Source organism: Trichosurus vulpecula, chromosome 4 (assembly GCF_011100635.1).
Source record: "Trichosurus vulpecula isolate mTriVul1 chromosome 4, mTriVul1.pri, whole genome shotgun sequence".
In the NCBI taxonomy this organism is placed as follows: Eukaryota; Metazoa; Chordata; class Mammalia; order Diprotodontia; family Phalangeridae; genus Trichosurus; species Trichosurus vulpecula.
Window position 1 is genome coordinate 189,754,981 of NC_050576.1, and position 20,799 is coordinate 189,775,779.

At 48.0% G+C, this 20,799-nt stretch overlaps 2 protein-coding genes across 3 annotated transcripts in view; both read right to left on the reverse strand.

Annotated features, from left to right (window-relative positions):
• Positions 1-734: 734 nt before the first annotated feature.
• On the reverse strand, positions 735-7,566 carry SLC35B1 (solute carrier family 35 member B1). 2 transcript variants are annotated; one of them, XM_036757357.1, is made up of 9 exons: positions 7,291-7,566; positions 6,134-6,237; positions 5,363-5,493; positions 5,071-5,101; positions 4,218-4,375; positions 3,276-3,402; positions 2,461-2,567; positions 2,146-2,299; positions 735-1,320 (listed from the first exon to the last, which is right to left on the reverse strand). In XM_036757357.1, the coding sequence occupies exons 1-9, from the start codon at positions 7,509-7,511 to the stop codon at positions 1,268-1,270; spliced, it is 1,086 nt and encodes a 361-aa protein (XP_036613252.1). In that variant the 5' UTR covers positions 7,512-7,566; the 3' UTR covers positions 735-1,267. The 2 variants fall into 2 exon arrangements, with proteins under 2 accessions (XP_036613252.1, XP_036613253.1); XM_036757358.1 differs by having other exon boundaries at positions 5,363-5,468; positions 7,291-7,418.
• A 2,831-nt stretch (positions 7,567-10,397) lies between these two features.
• FAM117A (family with sequence similarity 117 member A) overlaps positions 10,398-20,799 on the reverse strand; it is a 50,255-nt gene continuing 39,853 nt past the window's right edge. The window contains exons 3-8 of the mRNA XM_036758144.1: positions 20,145-20,240; positions 17,944-18,054; positions 17,315-17,449; positions 16,386-16,587; positions 14,617-14,767; positions 10,398-11,715 (exon numbers count right to left, since the gene is read on the reverse strand). Of these exons, the coding sequence (XP_036614039.1) occupies positions 11,406-11,715; positions 14,617-14,767; positions 16,386-16,587; positions 17,315-17,449; positions 17,944-18,054; positions 20,145-20,240 (1,005 nt within the window). The 3' untranslated portion in view covers positions 10,398-11,405. The remainder of the gene's footprint in view (positions 11,716-14,616; positions 14,768-16,385; positions 16,588-17,314; positions 17,450-17,943; positions 18,055-20,144; positions 20,241-20,799) is intronic.

The following is a 20,799-nucleotide window of genomic DNA, read 5'->3' on the forward strand; positions in this document are numbered from 1 at the left end:
CTGAGGAGGTGGAGTTTAAAGGGAAAGGAGCCCTTTGGGACAAAACTACAGAAACACCCCTTCCCTGCCCAGGGAGGGAGATTAATGAAATCTGAACCAGGGCTTGAAAGGTTGGCCAGGGGGAGGTGAAGCCACCGCTCAGGAAGGAGGCTGGGCTCCCATCTGGAGAGCCAAGGGGCTGGGGCTGCTGAACAGATGGAGTCAGAGAGGCAGCTGGTGAAAATGCACTTTCATGTGTAAAGTTTGCTCTTTGGAGGATTGCGCTCTCCAACTTTGAAGACAGCACTGGGCGGGAGGCTCTCCTACACACACACACTCACAACAAAACTTCAGTTGGGGCAACATGCCAGGGCTTTTTGCAAGTGCCCCCTTCAGCAGGCAGAAGCTGGCACTGTGGCACCTTGGCAGAGGACTGTGTGACAGAGGGCTGTGAATCTTTAACAGCTATGGAGAACAGAGGAAGAGGAAGAATGAATCCTGCTGTTCTCCCTACCTCCCTACATCCCAGGAGAGTGGGGGTAAGAAGGTAGATTAAAAGCAGGAGAGAGCAAAAGAGGTAAGCAGGAAAAAGTACATTCACACACCTTCCCAACTCCCTTCCCACACAGGCTGGGTTTCCATTTTGGAAAGTCGTCTTCTCTCTTGGGGGAGAGAGGTGTCAGAAATATCAAATTCACAGCAAGTTCTGCAGCTATGGATGCATTTCACCCCTATCACAACAAAAGAAAATCCACGAGGAGACAACAGTTGCTTTTACTTTTGCTCACAACTTCTCGGACACCAGAAAGATAAATTATTGGAGAAGGAACTATCTGAAGTGGTTATTTTGAGACTCTCCCCAGAGATGTCTGACAGACAAGCCCCCGCCTAAAGAGAAGGGGCTGGCCAGATCCACTGAGCTCTCAAAATCCTACCCCTGCCCCCATTTTCACACTGCCAGCAAATCACTTGCCTGACCCAATCAGACCCAGATAGAGGAAGAAATCTGGGAAACTGATCAAAATCTCTCCCTTCTTTTTATTGAGGTAGGCTAGATTATTGCCCCCCTCCATCTCATCACAAACAAAAGTCATTACTCATTCCTGTTAAAAAAAAAAAGCAAAACTCAACAATATCACTGTTTTAGAACCTATGATTTCTTCCTTAAAAACAAAACAACAAAAAACCTAGAATCCCCTCCTCTCCCTTTGTTGAGTCCAGTTCTCAAGGAGATACTGAGATTCGAGAAAATAAGTTAAATGGCCTTGGAGTGAATCCCTGGATCTTCCTAGAGGGATGTCTTCTTGGAACCTTTGCCAAACTTGGCATCCAGGCCGAGACCTGTGGGAGAGGAAGAGAGAGAGAGAGGAAGAGAGGGGGAGAGGAGAGGGAGAGAGAGAGAGAGAGGAGGGGAGAGAGGGGGAGAGAGTGAGAGAGAGAGAGAAAGAGAGAAAGAGAGAGAGAGAGAGAGAGAGAGAGAGAGAAAGAGAGAGAGAGAGAGATATGAACTAATGAACTTAGCTTCCCCAAGGGAATTTGAAATGTCAGAGAAGATAGGCCTCAAGACCAGCCCTATAGATCTATACATGGTCAGGATGTGAAAAAAACTGGGTGAGGCTCAAAAGAAACCAGAGGCTTTAAATAAAATGGAACACACAACATGGTATCAAACCTTCCTTGGGAGCACAAGCTATGCTCAGGTGACAACTTAAAACAATCATAAAATACAGGCAAAATGTAGGAGGGTCAAAAGCTATTTGGTATCAGTTTTAAAGCTGTTTTGACTCAGACCATGGTAGGCTGAATTAATCAGGCATAAGAGGAAAATCAGTAACGAAATGTATTCCCCCCACTGGATGGGGTGGTACAGATCTGTAGTCTCTGCTGCTGGGGAGGCAGATTGGTGGACTGCTTGAGTCTGGGAGGCTAATGCAAATCAGATTTGGCACTAAGTCCAGCCCCAATGTGGTGAGCCCCTGGGCTCCTTGAGGAGACACGAACAGCCTAAGCTGGAAAAAACCAGAACAGGTTAAAGCTTCTGTGCCAATCAGTATTAGGATCAGGCCCATTAATGGCCAATGCATTTCCAACTAAGATGTGCCTTCGAAACAGAACCCATAATACTTAAGTTTAAGCCACTGCCAGAGCCCAGCGAGGAAAACTCACCCATGAACACCAGCACAGTGCCCACCCACTGCATGGAGCTAATGGGGTTAGCAAAGAGGATCACAGACGCCAAGATGGTGAAGAACTTGCGGGTTGTAGTAATGATGGAGCAGGTCAGAGGGCCGAAGTACACAACCGTCATGAAAATAAAGCTCTGGAGAGAGAAACATAGAGATAAGGTCAGGCCAAGGACAGGCATTTGATTCCAAGACTTAAGCCTTCCCCCCCCCAAAAAAAGGGAAAGAAAAGCAGTATGGAAGTTTATGGGTGACGTGACCATCCCTCCCCGGACAAGCTTCATTCTGGGGGACTCACCTGGCCCAGGGCACTGGTTAGGCCAAACAGAAGGATGTTGTAAAGGACGCTAGGATATCGCTCAGCAAAGCTAAGGAAGTCCCAGAATTCCCCGGTGAACAGGATTCCTGAGGGAGAGCAACAAGACACCAACGTTGATGTGAGGAAGGAGCCTGGATCCTCCCCCACAAATGTTCCCTTCATACATGTACCAGGAAGCCTGAACCCCTAGAGGGTCACTCATATCTCTGCAGAATTAGGATGGGGAAAGAAAGCATATGGAGAAAAAAAGAACTTCAAGGCTTGGAAATTATTCCTGTCCCACCACGCAACTTGCCCTGCTCTGTCTCTTGACTTTTCATGATTGGATAAATTAGAATCTCACACCTTGGCAGTTAACTAGTTAATCCCATTCAAGCAACCAGAGAGTAGAAACCAGTACGTAGAATTGGGTTAAATTTACATCTGCTTCTTGTTTCCCCTGGTAGTCTAGATACTTCTTGAAGGCAGGCTGTCTCCCCACTCAAGACTGTAATCTCCTCTCAAACTTCTGTCTTCTCTGGAAACCTTGCCTAGGGCTTTGCACACAGCAGGTACCCAATCAATGCCCGCTAACTCAATGTGCTGAATACAGATAACAAGCAGTGAAAATGTGATGGGAGTATAAGGGGTTTCTCCGTAATTCAGGGTCTCTGATATCCGACATCTTGAAGCCAAGGCTGGCTGATGAGCACGATGAAAGGTTGGCATTAGGAATGTGAATCTGTGGCTGACCTAGATCAGGAAAGCCTGCCATCCAGGGGTAAATGGTGGAAAGAGCGGAACTGGCTTCTTACCAGCTCCCAAGAGCAATGTGGACCAGAGGTTTATGTTCAGCATCATGTGGTTAGAGCCTGTTTGGTAATGAGCTCGCATGTGGTCCTGGGAGACACCTGTCAGTCCATCCAGTGTCAGGGACAGCAGCTGAGGAATGGAGGGAGCAGCATGAGGGGGATGGGTCAGGGAAGGCACAGCTCTCCCCCTCGGGACTTCTCTCAGAACGGCTGTCTTAAGGCAGAGGCCGTGGTTCACAGCATCACGGATTTAGAGCAGGGAGGGACCCAAGAGGTCACTGAGTCCAACCCCCTCATTTGACAATAAGGAAACTAAAGCCCAGGGCAGTTAGGTGACTTGCCCAGGTCCAGCTCTTCCTGGCTCCAAGTTCAGGGCCCTGTCCACCTTGCCAGGCTGCTTCAATAGAGGCCCCATCTCAGCTCTTTAGGTCATGCAAATCATGCTTCTTTCTTAGCCAACCTCCAGGGCAGTGGGGTGATCTGTGGGATGGGTGATTTAGCACTTTCCAGAGAAACAGGCAACCTCCCTCCCCACTAATGCTTAACCACTACACAAGGCTGACCAGGAGGGTTAGCTAGAGAACACCAACCCTGACTCAGAACATAACAGGCTTCTTCCTGTTTCTAGGGTTCTCGGAACCCAGGTGTGATTAATCTCAAAAGATATTCTTTTTCTCTCTCTCCAGTCCTTGGGCTTTGGGGATTTTACACCACAATCTCTAGTTATGTCCTGCTACAGGGTCCAGGAGTTAGCAGGAAGCTTCTTGACCCAGAGCTGACCACCCTTGGCTATAAACCTCCCACGCACCCTCTGGGGAAAGAGAGGCAGCTCAATACGAAGGCTTTCTCCAACAACCTCAGCAGGGTAAGGATCTGCTAGGGGAAAAGACAGTGAGTGTTTCAGAACAAAGAGGGTTACACATCCCCCCGTCGGTAACTTCATACCAGAAGGAGCTCTCCATAGCCAACCAAATGCTCTTCCGTTCCAACCCCCTTTTTGGGCTTGTACATGAAGAGGGCCACTCCAGCCACTATCAGGAGCACACAGAAGTATTTAGCCACCGGGTATTTCTTCTTCAGGAGGGTCACTCCAAGGAGCATTACTGCAGAGAGGAAGCAGGACCAGAGATTCAGCCACCTTCCCAGGAGACAGGAAGAAGCTGAAGATTTCATGGTAGAAAGGTGTTATCTAGAGGGAAGGGCACCAGGAAAATGAGGAGAAGGTCCTAGGGCTAGCATGGACAAAGGGCCTATTAAGTCATGAGGCAGAGCAGAGCAAAGGGCGTAACATGCTGGAGAGAAAGGGCAAAGGTGAAGTCAGTAAGAAGGTATAGCACAGGGTCTTGGAGGGAAGGGAGAAGCAAAGTACTGTAGTAGGTTGACTACTGGCAGCTGACAGGTATGTAATTCTAAATATTACATAAAAAGAAATATGTAATTCTAATAGAATTGATTATCTGAAGGAGGCCTCCAGCTTCTAGCCCCTAGCTCCCATTAGGAATGAACCTAGAATGCCAACTCATGACTATTCAAAACAACAGAAATATAAATCATGTGTGTCGGGGGCTGAGAGAAAAGAGAATATCTTGAATCTTAAATTGAGATTATATTTAATACAATCTAAAGGCAGAATCTCTTAAGTCTGAATATAATGATGAGTGGGACAGCAGAAGTCATGGGGCAGGGTGGAGTTAGATGACAGAACAGGAGGGAGATGGAGAGTTGGGATTATAAAAGACCTGAGATGTAGCTTCAAGCCACAGAGGGAATAAGAAGGAGGAAATGCAACATTACTTACCTGGAATAGGTTTACAGGATTTGCCAAGGACCTTTAAAAAAGGAGGGAAGGTACAAATGATCAAATTCTATCCCTGTATGACTTAGAGGCTGCCAACATTCCAGTTTTTTGCTCACTTTTCAATTGTTACTTCCCATCAAAATGTCCCTCTTTCACTGAGCCCAACCCCTGTAGCCTCATGTTAAGATTATTCTTTTGCAGTGCAGAGATGCACATCTAAGGAAAGAACTCTAGGTAAAAACCTAAGCATCTGCTCTGGGCTACCCCTCCAGCCCATTCCTTGGAGTTTCACCTGAGTTGGGTAGTTGACAAACTGTAATGCAGAGTTGCTGGAGACCATGGCACCCAGGTAAGAGAGAGAGCAGGCTGCATAAAGCCAGCTCCTGGTCCGATCCACCCTGGCAGTGTCAAAAAACTGGATCACTGGGAGAAGACAAAAAAACATACAAGAGAAGCCTGGGAGGGCTAGGACTGACCACAGGGCAGAAAGGCATGGACACTCTGAAAGAAATGTTTTTTCATTAAGACAGGAAGCTCCCAAAGGACAGGAACAGTTTCTACTCCCATTAAACTGTACACTTTCTAAGGGGCTATGTGTTCTCTTTTCTCTAAGTCTACTCTCAGGGCCTAGACACAGGCTATTTGTTTCCCAGAGGACATTCTGTCCAGATCACACTGGACAGTTAATCCTATAGTAGTAGTAGGGGTAAGGGTGGGGGAGGGAAGAGAGAGAAGATAGGGGTGGCTCTAAGGGGAAAAATCATTTAAACTCACTGGGCCAACAAATTCTGAAGTTGATAGAGAAGAATTAGAGCAAAGAAATACACAAACATCTTCAGCAATGGTGTGAAATACACAGGATGCCAACTCTCTTCCTTTCTTACTTCTGACATAAGGATTTGTCTAACAAACCTCATCGCAAGCGAATCAGCCAGTTCTAAAGCAGAATGAGAGGACTGAGAGACCACCCACGTGGCTCTAGGCCTTTAAACCTTATGGGGCCAGGCAAGGATGAGCCAGCACCCAGGGCCTGAATGTGGTCTCCCCCTGAAAAAGTACTCACAGATCTTGGCAAATACTGCATTGAACACACACTGGATGAAGACCAAGGTTAAGGCAAATGTGAACTTCTCTTGTTTGGCACCCTCCCCATATTTTCCCCTCGTGCTGAAAAGGAGACAGGAGGAAAAAAGGAAATAAGCATAATTACAGGCGCAGCTATTAATACCATGCTCAGAAGTTTGCAGTGCACTTTACAGACATCTCCTTGGCTCCTGACAACCAACCCCAAGGGGGACGCAGATGCTATCATTGTCAAAATTATTCACATTTCACAAATGAGGAAATTGAGACTTAGAGAGATCAAACACCTTGCTTATGGTCAGGTAGCTAGCAAGCCTGAAATGAAATTTGGCCTGGGTCTTCGTGACTCCAAAGTTTAGCACTCCAACAAGCCGCTTCTCCAGAAAAAACTGGGAGGACCCCAAGATGATCACTGGTCTTGGGCAGTGCTGGTACCAGGGAGAGAATCTTGGCCTCGAGAGTACGAAGATCTGAGTTCTAGTCTCCCTTTTGCCACTTACTCAAGCTATGACCTTAAAACAAAGGTGGGATGTGGGGTGAGTCTCCAGTAAATGCTTTACTTACTTCCCTACCTACCCCTACAGTGCAGAGAGCACCTGAACCTGGAGTCGGTAAGACCTGAGTTCAAATCGAGTCTCAGACACTTACTAAGGGCATGTCCTTGGGCAAGTCCCTTAACTGCTCCCAGCCTCAGTTTCCTCATCTGTAAAATGGGGGTATTAATACCTCCCAGGATTCTGGTGGGGGGTCGATAACACCTGCTAAGTGCTTTGCAAACCTCAACGCTATGTAAGGAGTAGCTATTAGTATTGTTATCAGCTGACTCCATGCACCCTCCCCGGCCCCACCCCCGCCCCCTCCTCTCAGGTGGGCCCGGCTGTCATTCCCTCCTGTCACAGAAAGTTTGGAGGGTCTGGACACGAGCCACGCCACCCACGTGGCCCCAAGTCCCGCGAAGGGCAGAGGCCAGGGATGAAGTGGTCGCGGGGACCCCGGGCTCGTGGAGCAGGGGCACCGGCGGGAAGCCCCACCCCCGAGAAGCCCCCCAGCTGGGATGTGGGTGGGGGGCAGAGCCTCCGAGGAATCTGGCCGGGCCTGAGAGCCCCGGGGGTCGGGGTCCGGGTCGGGGGCGCTCACATCTTCTCCTGCAGAATCCCATAATAGAAGTAGCAGATGAAGACGCCGAAAAAGCAGAGCGGCAGGCGCAGCCGATCGGGCACCAGGGCGCCGCTGGCGGCCATGAGGCGCGGGGCCGGGCCGGCGCGAGCCTCACTCAGAGACCCCAGGGATGACGGCGGCGACTGAGGGGGCAGCGGCAGCTCGAGCCGGACATCGCACACCGGCGACGCGGCCCTCATAGGGGCTGCCTGCGACTGCCGGCGCCGCAAGGACCCGCGGCTATCTTCGCAGCTGCCAGATCCGGGCGGAGGCGGAGGAAGGGCCTGCGGGCTCTCGCGGCATACTTCACCGAGAAGGACGCACCTCCGGGCCTTGACGTCTATCTCGATGGCGGGAGACGCCCAGAACTCCACGGAAGAGGCACAATCCTGGGTCTTTTCAACCAGGCGGTCTTCCGGACAGCCCCAACAAGAACCCTGCTGGGGACCTTGGGGAGCGGGGACGTTCTAAGGTGACGTAACTGGATGTGGAGGCCGCCGATTGGCCACACTCTTGAAAGGCTGCCGGAGGTAGGGGGCGGAGAATCGGGGAGATAAAGCCGACCGAAATAGCCTTCTTCCAGGCTTCCCCTGGATCCTAGCGCTGATCCTCTCCTATAGTTTTTGTGCTTTGGAACCCTATTGCGCCCTCTAGTGTCCACAACCTTACCACTCAGCCCCTTTGGATTCCGAATCCTTAGGCGAGGCAAGCGTTGAGATCTAGGGGGTACCCTTTCCTCCCCTGGCTTGGCAGTAGGCCTCCAACGGGGCAGAGCAGGGAGAGTAAAAAGAAAAAAGGATATGACTCCCCTAACTAGCCATACAACCTTTCACCTCTGGTCCTCAGTTTCCCCATCTGTAAAATGGGAATTAATAAAACCAGCCCTTCCTGCCACACAGGATTGTTATAAGGACCAGATGTGGTAAGGCATAGGAAAACACTTTGGTGACTGAGAAATGCCCTGCAGTTGCAAATATAATTATTACTCCAATCTCAAAGCACTTTTCCACCTATTTCCCCATAATCCCTGGGAGGAAGAGAAGAGGTGCAGAGTGAGGTTTAAATGACCTTAAGGATCATGAAACTGAGCCAGACTGTAAAGTCCAGTGCTTGCCTGTCTGGTTCCCATGACTGCCCAAGTGAGCTTTCAAAGGTTCCCTTTCCACTAGCCTCTTTGTAGAATCCTCCCCAAACAAGCTTCCCTTTGGGGACATTCAGGTCAAGGGTCAGAGAGAGCAGCCTTCGGGTCTCTATATTCTTGCAGAGCAACCCCACCCCCCAACCACACACATTTTCAGTTGATCTAAACCTCAGACAGCCTGATGGGCTGAGAGCCGCTGCAGCCCCAGTAAAGGTTTCTCCACTTGTAGCCGCCTCCTCCTTTGGCATCATCTCAACCAAAGGAAGGAAACACTGGGCAGCACCACACCCATGACTTTAGGCCTGACTTGCACTGAAGATTTAGAGCATCATGTCACTTTATTTTTCAAGAGCAAAGGGAGGCAGCCCATTCTTCCTGCTCCTCCCCATTCCCCACCAACCCCCCTTCAAGGGCCCTCTCTGCACTCATTTGCTATTTTGCTTGTTCACTCTCAATGAATTTGGCTTCCATCTTTGCAAACAGTCTCCCACAGATGAAATACAAATTACTGGAATAAGGGGCTGTTTATCCCCTCTAGCCCACCTAATTTGAAAGATAAGAGATGACAGAATTAAGAAGCCCTAGAGTGTGGGGAAATCTGCCTTCTCCCTCTGGCTGATTTTACAAATACAAGAAAGGAGGGAACTATTAGTGTATCTAGTCCAGGTGACCCCTTTTTACTTAATTGCACAGTAAAACTATTTCAATAAACTCCCATCCCACCAAGTTTTCCTGGACAGACCACATTTCAACATTGACCAACCTACCATTTGTCAGTCCACTAGCCCCAGAAGTCTATTCTTTGTTATGGCACCTTCCTAGACCTCAGCCTACTCCAGTATGGCTGACAGACATCTATCACTGTCTCTTTATGGAACTGCTTTCATGTATCTATTTGTTTTCTCTGGGCAAGAATTCTATGGGTCACAAATATTTGGGGCTAGTACTGTTTAAGCTCAAAGCTAAACTGGACTGGATCCAGTCCCTGCTTATGCCCTGGGCTTCCCAGCCTCTGCCCTGGTTGCTTTTCTATGCCTGGAATGTCATACCTCTCTGTACTTACTGAATGCCCATCTTTTAAAGCCTAATTGAAACACCCTCTCCTTTCTTACAGTTAACACTTTGTTCAGCACCTCTGTAAAGCTGTTATCTGGGAGTACTGTGCCCTCCCAGAATAAACGTCATGAGGCTAGGAATTGCTATATCTTATCTAAACCCTACCTCTCCCCTCCACCACGCCCCCCCCCACCAGCATTTGGCACATAGTTGGATCATAAAGCATTTCTTAAGTGCTTACTATGTGCCAGGTTTACTGTGCTAAGTGCTAGGAAATAAACAGTCCCTTACTTTCACGGGGCTTACATTCTAGCAGGGGAAAACAACAGAGAAGTGAGCTGGAAAGAGCAAGCTGAAAGGGACCTCAGAGGTGTGTTAGTGTAAGTCTCGTTTTACATATGGGGAAAGTGAGGCCCAGGGAAGTTACCTGACTTGCTCAAGGTCCCACAGTGGGGTAAGCATCAGAGACAGAATATGAACCTGGGACCTCTGCCTCCAGTGTATGCTTTTCCCACTGAACTACACTACCTTTTACTAACCCATAATTTCCAGCTTACCTTTTTGACAAAAATTATGAATGTGCAAACCTCTAAAGTATAATAAGCAGATTCTCTCAGAGTCGAAATTGTCCAGTCCTTCATGCCTCAAATGAATGGTGCCTCCCTCCATTAATGGTAGTGTGGGCTAAGAGACTAGTGAGTGCATTTCATGCCGTGTTCCCCAGTGTGATGGAAATGAGAGGATCATTTGCAGCAGAGGCGGGCTTCTGTGGGCCTAGTCATTTGTACACAGTTCCTGAATTTGAATGTGATGCTTGATGAGAAGGATGACAAAAGAACCTCTCTCTCTAGGATCCCCCAACCCTCCAGAAGAATCTACCAGGCCCATGGTCGATGGGAATATTTATTTATTTGGACTATTAACACCAAGATCTGCAAAAAACAAAAACAAAATCCACCTTTAAACACAGGACAAGGAAATCCCAACATTAACATTCCTCTTCAAATTCTCTGTGTAAGCTCTGCGGTACGGAAAATATACAAACTTCAAACAGCTGCAAAAATAGTGTCTTTGGGAGAAAATAGAGTTTCTACATCAATACAAGAAAAATAGGCATTTTTCAAATCCAACCTGAACCTGGGAGAGGCAAGAGGGTAGGCAGCAGCGTACATTCAGTCATCGCGCCTCGCCTCGAAGGGGAGGTGCCAGCTCTCCCTCCCCCCACCCTTCCACCTGCCTCCAGGGGTAGGCAGGCTGGACCTCAGCTCCCAACCATTTTCAGTCAGTATGAAGGCGAGATGAAAATGTCACCAGGAACACTCTCCATTCCCCTGTCTGCCCGCAGCTGGGCTGGTCCAGGCTTTGGGACTGCTTGGATCAGCTCCTCCAAGGAGAAGGGCGTGGATGAGGAAATACACATGAGGGATGGGGTGCAATGAGGGGAGGCAGTGAGTTTTCTCTCCTGGGCTTTTCTTCTCTGCAGGGGAAAGGGAAGGGATCCTTTCAAGGCCCCTTCCTCCCCCTCCCCTGAGGCAGGGCAAGCTTCCTTGACAGCTGAGAGGGACAAGTGTCTCCTATGGGGTCGTCTGTACTCACATGCTTGGGATGGAGGGGCCAAGGCCTCGATGGCCATTTCTCTTCCAAGGGGAATCAAGAATGAGGACACTGACTTGAAGAGTGGTGAGCTGCCCAGCCCAAGGGAGAAGGCAGGTTTCCTCCCCCTCCCAAGAGCTGGCACCCGACAGAAGCAGGAACCAGGGCATTTCAATGTGATAACAGGAAGAACCTCAAAGGCCAAGAGAGGATGGGATCCTTGGTCTCCATCCAGGGGTGGGGGGAGCCAGCCACAAAGGCACTGGTCTGCATGGTAAGGTGGGAGGGATTTGAGGAAAGACCTTCAAACTACCAGGGAACTCTGGAAAAGCACAGACTCCTCAGAGGGCGGAGTGCGCTGCCAGGGTTCGAAGGGTAGTGGGGGTGCTTTGGGAACATCAGGGTCCTTTCGGGGAGAGGTCAAGAAAGGACTTGGAGCTGTTGATGGACAGGGGGACCCTGGGGTGGTGGGGCAATTTCGGAAGAGGAAGCCCATACTGGGGAAGAGGGGCTTCACCAAACTGACAGGACAGAAGGCAGAGCCAGTCGGGTTGAAGTGAACTTTGTTCTTGTCAGGGCAGGAAGGCAGGAAGGTCAGGTCAGGACTAAGGGACCTAGAGGGCAGAGAAAGAAAAAGAATGAGAGAGACAGAAAGGCATGAACAAGCTGAGTGAAGCAACAACAAATAGAGAGTTTGGGGAGAAGGGAAGCTCATTTTTCTCTCTGAGCTGACTGGTGCCTTGGTAAAGATACAGAGACTTTAGGCCCTTCTGTTTTCCATCTTCCCAGAGGCATGACTGAAAAACAGGAAATAGACTCTGGGTAGGATCAGGAGGGAATAAAGTTGGACAGGAAGAAGAACTTCCTGAGAAAGTGAAAAATGGGGGCCTGGGACCATAAGTGATCCCCTCAGGTTCAGGAGGCCTGAAATCAGCGATATGGACAAATGCCCTCATCGAGGTCTGCTCATTCTAAAAATCATCTATAAAGGGTGAGGTACACACAGCCCCATCTGCATATTCTTCAGAATCCCCAAAGGGAACAAAGGAGAGGCACCTTGGGACAGTGGATAGGCTCTCTGTACCTAACCCCCGATTTGGAGCCATCCCATTGGCTACTTACAATACAACCTCTGTGCTCTGGGAAATGTCATCTTGGACAAGTTTCCTAATTTTTGAACTGTAGCTTCTTTACTCCCCCATAAGGGGAGAATCAGCTCTACTCTCTTGGCCTCCCAAGGATGGTGGAATGATGAAATGAACTCAGATGAGAAAATGTTAATTCAAGGAATGATTATGACAAGGGATGATTATGACAATGTACTTAAAATCCTCTGAGATCCTGAATGTGAAGCAACTGAGAAGGTTGGGAAGACTTTTCTTTGAGAAAGGAAAATCCAGGAGGGAAGAGTGAAGTTCTCACACCCTCCATAATTGGCTATTGTTCAAATTTCAGAATTATTCTTATTAATATCAATATGTACTCACATCTCTATAGCCCTTTGTGGTTTTCCAAAGTATTCTCTGAGATAAGGAAGAAGAACTGAGCAGGAGAGACAGGAAGGTCCCAGAGTCTGTGGGCTTGAGGGAGGGGAACAGGGAGTCTGTGGCAGAGGGGACTCCACTGTAAGCTTGCCATGATTCCTGCACCCTCTTATGTGACAGCCCAGGCAAGGGTCTTCTCAACAGAAAGGAGTTGGGAAAATTCCACTGGTAGGGTAGGGATGGGAGAATAAAAAAGGAGCAGCTGTATACATTGTAGTTAGGGGAGAGGAAGGTTAGACTAACAGAACTCAGTGCCAAGGTGTCAGTTATTACCAGCTCAAGTGTTTCTCTGAAATATATGGCCAGGTTTTTCAAGAGGAAAAGAATCAAGTAATTAGCAATTATAACTAAACAGGAGAGAAAGAAACAACGTGGAACTTCCTCAAGAAAGGAGTGATGAAATAACCAAAGGAAAGTGTAGAATCTTTGCCTTGAGAGATCTTGACTCATGGTTGAAATGGAGGCTTGCCTAGAAGCACAGAGTCAAACCAGATAACTTTGAGCTATCTTCTAATTCTGTGAGTCAATGAAAAGACCAAGAGAATCAACAATCCAGTATCCCAGTGGGAGATCTAGGTCTCTGTACAGAGTAACAGCTATATACAATTCCACACTCTAATGTTATTTTACTGAATTGTTTTCAGGGAATATACACTGAAAGAAAGTCAACTGGGAGTTTCTGTGCTGTATTGAAATAAAATTTATCAATAAGATTAAAAAAATTAACCCAAAAAGGACCTAAAACAATTTTCATATCTGCAGGAGCTAAAAGCCCCCAAGACATCAAGGGGCAGCCTATGCTAGAGGAATAATCAATCACTCAATCCCATCAGCCTGTAGGAGATGCCTCACAACAGGAAACAGCAAGGTCCTAGGGATAGTGGCTTTTGCTTCCAACCCGTCTTCAGACTTTATCCATTCCCCTATTATGATGTTCCTCCAGCTATTACCACATAGGAATATTATAAACTCTTCTTAGGAGAAAGTAAAACCTTTTAACAAAGAGAGAGAGTACCAAGTCCTAAATTCCTATGCTGGAGAGCTCTCTTCCCTTACTACAGTGGCCACCCTGAGCACCTCTACTTCTTATCTCTCACAAAAACTCTAAGTCCTAGCATTCATTATCTGCCCCGTCTCTCCCTGCCAGGGGTTAATTCCCCATTGGTCGCTGAATCACAAGGAAACAATGGAGAATAGTAGAACAGATCTGGAGCCATCCCACTCTGCTGCTACTCACTGGCCTCAGTTTTCTCATCTGTAAAATGACAGGCTTGCACTAGAAGACTCTTCCAGCTTTAGATCTAGGATTCTGGGAATCAAGAGTCAATGCTGGGGCGCCTGCTCCAAGGAACAATACAGGAGCCTGACAAGGCAGGACAAGCCCATCTCTCAATCCTCCTGGCTAAGAGAGGGATGCTACAGCACAGATCATCCACAAATTCCTAACTCAACTTTGGAACCTGCTGTGTTTATTTGTGACTAAGTTGGCTGCTTTGAGAAGTCATGAGACTTCAAATAACATGGGTAGGTGAAGAAGCATCCAGGAGGGGCTGGAAAGCTGTCTAACTCTGCCTCAACTCCTCCCTGCTAGGAATGAAAGGCTCCACTTTTTTGGCTGAGCAGAGCAAGCTTCTGTATTCCATACAACATCTTCACTGGGGATAGAAGACTAGAAGAAACAAGAATCTTTCCCTTTCAATGTCTACTGATTAACAGTAGACTTAACAGGTTTGTACAGACTAAAACATATTCAGAGAGGAATGACAAAGATTTCCATAAGTCAAGCAGTACAAAGAACAAAAAAATTGGCCACAGAAAAAAATGGCAACTTGGATGAAGTGAGGGCTCAACATGAGAACAGGTGCCAAGATGAGGCTGAGTGGGCTTCCTCTTCCACCTCCATCCCCACCCCCATCCCCACTCCCACCCCTAGTGTCTCTCCCTCCTTCCCTTTCACTTTGAACAACTCACGGAGCTTCTTCAAAGGCCCGGATTTTCTCACAGCCCTCTGGGGGCTCCCGCTTAAACACATAACTGTGGTTGGGCCGAGGGGATGAGGCAAAGGCCAGCACTGGAGATGGGCCCTCATCCTCGAGCAGAACTGTCCGGGGTGGAGAGGGTGCTGAAAGAGAGGAGGAATCGGGCCAGCCAGTCAGGCTTTGAGGGAAATGGCACAAATTCTCTTCTAACTCTTAGAAAGACGTAAGGGGGTAGAGAGATAAAGATGGCAAATCTGTACCCACGATAATGCCAATTTTGCCCAGCCCAAGGGGACCGTGCACTGGCAAACCTCTGCCTTCTTGTTACCACCCAAGACTGGCCTTGACTGCCAGTCTGACATCTTTTTTTCCTTTCAATAGCTCCTGACATCCACCCCCTCTTCTAGAAAGTATTCCTCAACTTCTCAGAAGCAACTTTTAACATAAAATCCATAATCCAACTTTAAACATAAAATTCTATCCAGTCTCCCCAGGCAATAAACATGGCTTACGCACCTACTGTGTGCCAGACTTTGCCTGGGGATGCAAAGAAAAGGCAAAAGGCAGTCCTTGCCCTTAAGAAGCTCACAGTCTAAGGGGGGAGACAACATGGAAACAACTAGGTGCAAACAAGCTATAGACAGCATAGACGGGAGACAGTCGACGGAGGGAAGGCACTAGTATTAAGGGAGATTGGGAAGACTTCTTGGAGTAGGTGGGACTTCAGCCAGGGCTTGAAGGAAGCCAGGGAAGCCAGGAGGCAGAGATGAGGAGGGAGAGCATTCCAGGCCTGGGGTCAGGAGACCCCAGCATCTTGTCTGAGGAACATGGAAGGAGGACAGCATACATGAGGAATGTTATAAAGGGCTTTGGACACCAAGCAGAGGATTTTTTTTTTTTTTGCTTTTTGGCAGGGCAATTGGGGTTAAGTGACTTGCCCAAGGTCACACAGCTAGTGCATGTGTCAAGTGTCTGACGCCAGATTTGAACCCAGGTCCTCCTGACTCCAGGGCCGGTGCTCTACTCACTGCGCCACCTAGCTGCCCCCCAAGCAGAGGATTTTATGTTGGATCCTGGGGGTGATAGGGAGGCAGTGAAATTTATTGAGGAAGGAATTGAGATAGTCAGACCTGAGCTTTAGGAAAATCACTTGGCAGCTGAGAGGAGGAGGGATCAGTGTGGGGAAAGACTTGCAGCAGGCAGGCCAAGCAGGGGGACATCACCACAGTCCAGGTGTGAGGAGATGAGGCCTGCGCCAGGGGGTGCCATTATCAGAGCAGAAAAGGAGTTGTACTCAAGAGACGTACAAAGGAAAAACTGACAGGCTTTGGCTACAAGTTGGATATGGGAGCTAAGAGAGAGTGGGGAATACAGAATGACTCCTATGTTTGGAGCCTGGGTAACTGGACAAGTGGTGGTGCCCTTGATGGTAACAAGGAAGTTTGGAAGGGGAGAGGATTTGGGAGAAAGACTGTCCAGCTATTCAGAATGCAAATACACCTATTTGTCTTATGTTTGTTAACTGCCTGTCTTCGCTATGTTTGTCCACATAGTATGTTGGACTGTATATTCCTAAAAATGTAGGATAGACACCGATTCTCTTTATGTAATAATCAGAATAAGTTGATGAGTCATAAATACCTTCTGATTGGTTGATAAGGCAGAAAGGCAAGGTTTTAAGCGAACTGGCAAGCAATGAAAGAGACTTCTGCCCCTCTAGCCTCTAGACCAGCTTTGCTGTTCCTTACCCTGTCTACTTACCCTTTTCCTTGGGGTTTGGGGTCAGTTCCTCAGTTGCACCTCGGAGTTCAAAACGGCTGGCTTGGCCAGCGGGTTGGGGGGATGCCAGAGGCAAAGAAGGGGAGAGGGAAAGGTTGCCCAGCTCCAAGGGAAGGAGGGAAGAATCTCTGTTGGTACCCTGAGCAGGGGCAGGGGCGCGGTGACCATCAGGGACATCTAGGATCTAGGAGACAGAGAAGCAATGAGAAAAACTTTCAGTTTATCAACCCAACTCAGCCACCAGCCTATTACAAAAACACTCTTGCCCTCAACACCTGAGTAATTTTAACATCTTGATAGCCCTTCCTCACTGCTACTATTTCAAATAGGATTTGGATCGTGTCGTTTCTGTTCAAACCCCTTTTTACTCCATTGTCCTCTTTCCCTGATATCTTAGCCTTATTTCTTACCATAGCCCACCATATACTCTCACCTCCAAGAAAACAAATCGCTTCTCCAACCCAAACCAAATTCTTCCTGGTTAGGGTAACTTCCTTTCCTCATATCTTTTTCTCACCTCCAAAAAATTCAACTTGCCACCAGGAAGCCTTCCCTGATTATAGCCGCCCTGATTCTGACTTGTTCAGAATTCATTTGCAATTGTTTTTGCATGTTGCTTTGTAAGCACTCTCCTTCCCTATTCCCATGCTAGGCGATAGAGGACCAAAACTCTGCCTCATGCCTTCCCTCACAGTCTGACCTGGTTTCCTGTTATCATTCCCCAGAGTAATTAAGTTTTAGTCAGGCGCCCAGGAGGGAATCGATCCCAATTTTGGACTGACAGTTAATGGCTCCTGAATGTCAAGGATCAGTTCATTGCTCTTTGAATTCGGATACTCCGGCTCTTCCCCACCCTTGGGCTCAAGCTTGCGGGGCTGGAGGATGCTGAAAAGAACAGAGATGCTACTCACTCTCAGAAGCTCCTCTTCACCTTGTTCCTTCACAAATACCTCCTCCAGTTCTTGGTTGAGTCCCTCCAGGCTTCGGTGCAGGCAGGGGCTAAGTCGAAGGACTGGGGAACCTGAGGGAAAACTGGGAGGGGAGGCCTGAGGGGGGAAGACAAATCAATCCAATGAGTTAAATAAAGAGGGTGTAGGTAAGGTTTCTTCGGCATCTGGACCTTCTGATTTTTCTGCCTGGCTGGGCATCAAAGCTTCTGAGAAGAGCCAGTGGTACAGCTGCCAACATCTGGTGATATGGAGGATGCTGCTGAAGGCCCTGTGTCCATTTGAAGTAGCTCAAGGGCCCAGAGAGGCCAAAGCCTTGTAGAAAGGGCAGCATCATTACCACCATTTTATAAGGAGAGATGAAAGTTCAAAACAAAGGCAAAGAACCTTTCCAAAATCACCCACCAAATCAGTGGCAGGACTAAAATCTCCATCTTGGTCACCTATTTGGCCACTAGCCCTCAACAAAGCCATGCAGTATGGTAGAAGCAGAATCTGGACCAAACCCAAAGCCAGGCCTAACTGTGACCATGCCCATAGGGAGAGAGAAGTGGGTCAGGAAGGGACCCTAATAGGCTAGCATTGGCACGTACCCTCAGTGTTCCCCGGACAGCATGGTCTCCTTGGATTGGGGAGCCCCGCTCCTTCTCTTTCCCATTGCGGCTCAGTTTTGTCCTCTGCAGCTGTTGCTTCAGCTTGCTGATCTGGCAGCCCAAAGTAGACCAGAGGAGAAAAGTAGGTCAGAGGTAGCAAGAAGAACCAAAGTATCCCTCCCACCCATGTGGTGACTCCTAGAAGAGGCCCACGAGGACTGGAATTGACTCCCATCTCTGCCCTGGGAGCTCTTTATGGCTGGGATCTTAGCTTTGTATTTGAGAGCTCTGCTAAAGTGTCAGTCAGATGGACTACAAGGACGGATTGAAGGGCCTTCAATCTCAACTAAATCAGCTCTTGTGAAGGGAAGTATTATTAACAACGATAATAAAACAGTAAACTGTCTATTCTCCCACATAATCTATTAACCAAAATATAAAAATTAACTCCACAGTTGCTTTACCGAGCATCCCAATAACCAGTTTTCAAAGAATGAGAACACCACCAAATACACCTGGCACTGACGTCATAACGAACAGAAGTGTTCTCTGACTAAGCAGGCAGTGTGGGGTTGTTACCACTGTGAACATCAATGATCAATTACCCAAGAAGCGCAAAAGTTCAGACTGAGCTTTCCAGCCAGCAGACTGCAGGACAACAGAGTCCTACACTCTGAAGGGCGTCAAATAATTCCTTTGCAGGAACGTGGCACTTTTCACTCCTCAAAGTATGATCACATCCAGTTCATTTTGGTCTTTGCTGTAGCCCTTTCCTGGGGTTAAATAGGGTAAAATGATTCTCTGTGTCCAACAGCTGGAGAACCTAAGGCCCAGAGAGGTGTCTAGTACAGTGGATAGAGGGCTGGATTTCAAGCTAAGAAAAAAATGGGTTCAAATCCTACCTCTGACATTTACTGTCATGGGCAAGACACTTAAACCTCTCAGGTCCTAGGTTCCCTCATCTGTAAAGTGAGGAGGCTGCATTCAACAGCCTCTGAGATTCCTTCCAGTTATAAATCTAGGATCCTAGGAGGCAGTGACTTAATAGGAGAGTCTGGGCTACAACTCCGGTTTTCCAAATTCCCAGTCCAAGGCTTTTTCACTAAATCATGTTGAGAAAGGGACAGGTTCTCTTTCTCAAGAAAGAATTCAGGAGATGTTTCTGGCTTCCACTATCCCTAATAGTTATGGATTGCAATTATCTGTCACAAATGTGTTATACTTGGACTGCTTTCCTTTTGTTCGCCCCCATTCTGCCCAGTACATACCCAGTTCCATACCCCAAAGTCTCCAAATTGTACTTACTCAGCAAATGAGTATTTATTTTAATATTAGCCCAAGCCAAATAGAATTCAGAGGCTAAATATAGTGCCCCAAAGCCATAGAATGCCCTCCCAAGTTCTTCTAAAATGATTATAGATCATTTATTATCTTGAGATCTCTGTACCATGACTTCCCTCCCTTTGTATAGGTGACCAAAGAGATTTTACTGTGATTGGCTCTTTTGAGTGAGGACAAATCCCTCACTTACCTTGAAAATTAAACACTGTTAATAGATAAAACCATGCCTTTCCATGTTTCTTGGACTTTTAAAGTATTTTCATCTCTATTATGCTGTATCCTCCACCTTAATAAAAAGGAGGAGCTTGCTAGTGCTTTGTTGGAGAGGGTGGAGCTGGCCCTAGAACCCTAGAATCCTAGCCTAAGGCTCTTTATTTAAATTCACTGCTTTTAGCTCCCAGGGGAGAGGGTGGGCCAGAGAAAACAGAGCTGGAAGTGCTTTTAGCTATTTCTTTTTAATACTAGATACACAGTTAAGTAATAAACACCATGGGGGCTTGTCAGTTCCCAGGGCCCTAATTCCTGCCTTTCTCCAGTGCTTAGTTCTATGAAGTATCATCTGGCTCCAGCTGCAAAGTCATAAAGGGAGAACAACTGGGACTCAAACTCTGTGCTTGGCTCCTGGAAAGCATTAGCTGCTTTGGACCAAGCCTATGCTTGGAAGGAGGGTCTGAACTCCTGGGTCCCATCCTGCCAGTGGGACAGGAGTCAGCTTGCAGAAGTTGGTAGGTGGCCTGGAGCAAGCTGACCAGAATGGGGGAACACACTGGAGATACATGATGAAGGCACGGCACCATGGGGCAAAGGCAGTGGGACAGAAGGGGCAGATCCCCTGGCCAGAGAGGAAAGGTGACCATTACCTCTTTTCTGTGGTCTGTGCTACCCCAGGAGGCAGAGCGCTTGTGGGTGCAGGAGCCGGTTTGCTCACCTTCCAGCTCATGCCAGGACAGGGGTGTCTGGAGGGAGAGAAATGTAGTGAGGTGGACCAGCTCCTATAGCAGACTATGGGGAAGAAGAAGAGGCAGAAAGCTCTTCAGCCTTGGGCATCAGGCAGGCCCTTGAAGCTGGCTTCAGGATCCACTGAATATCCTCCCACTTGAGTTCCCCCAGCCTATCCTTGGAACCTTCCCCATCTCCTTCCCAAGCCACCTCTGAGAAGCCTTTTCTGATTTATATCAGCCACCTCAGATCTTTGGGACTCTAAATCCTCTCCTGCACCAGAAGCTTCAGCAGTTTGCACTTAATACATCTGAACTTGCTAAGTGTACATTTTTATATGTTCCAATTCCCCAACTTGTCCAGGAACTCCTGATGATAGAGATAATTAGACTGTGGGTAGTTCCCTAACAGGAGGGGACCACGTATGGTCTTTTTTTCAGTTACTCCCGGGGTATACTGCCCCAAAAAAACACAGGAAATGCCTGTCAGCTACTTTGTCAAGCTCTGCTAATGAGTTCTGGGTACCACATATCCAGAGAAAAGCAACCAGGATGGTGGGGGAGCCTGAAGACATCC

What these genes read in the sequence shown, in the direction of transcription:
- SLC35B1 (XM_036757357.1), bottom strand. Translation starts at nt 7,511, where the DNA reads ATGAGGGCCGCGTCGCCGGTGTGCGATGTCCGGCTCGAGCTGCCGCTG. An exon ending in GGGATTCTGCAGGAGAAGAT is followed by an intron (nt 6,238 to 7,290) that starts GTGAGCGCCCCC and finishes TCTCCTTTTCAG; the next exon opens with CACGAGGGGAAAATATGGGG. An exon ending in TGCAGTATTTGCCAAGATCT is followed by an intron (nt 5,494 to 6,133) that starts GTGAGTACTTTT and finishes GTCTTCTCCCAG; the next exon opens with TGATCCAGTTTTTTGACACT.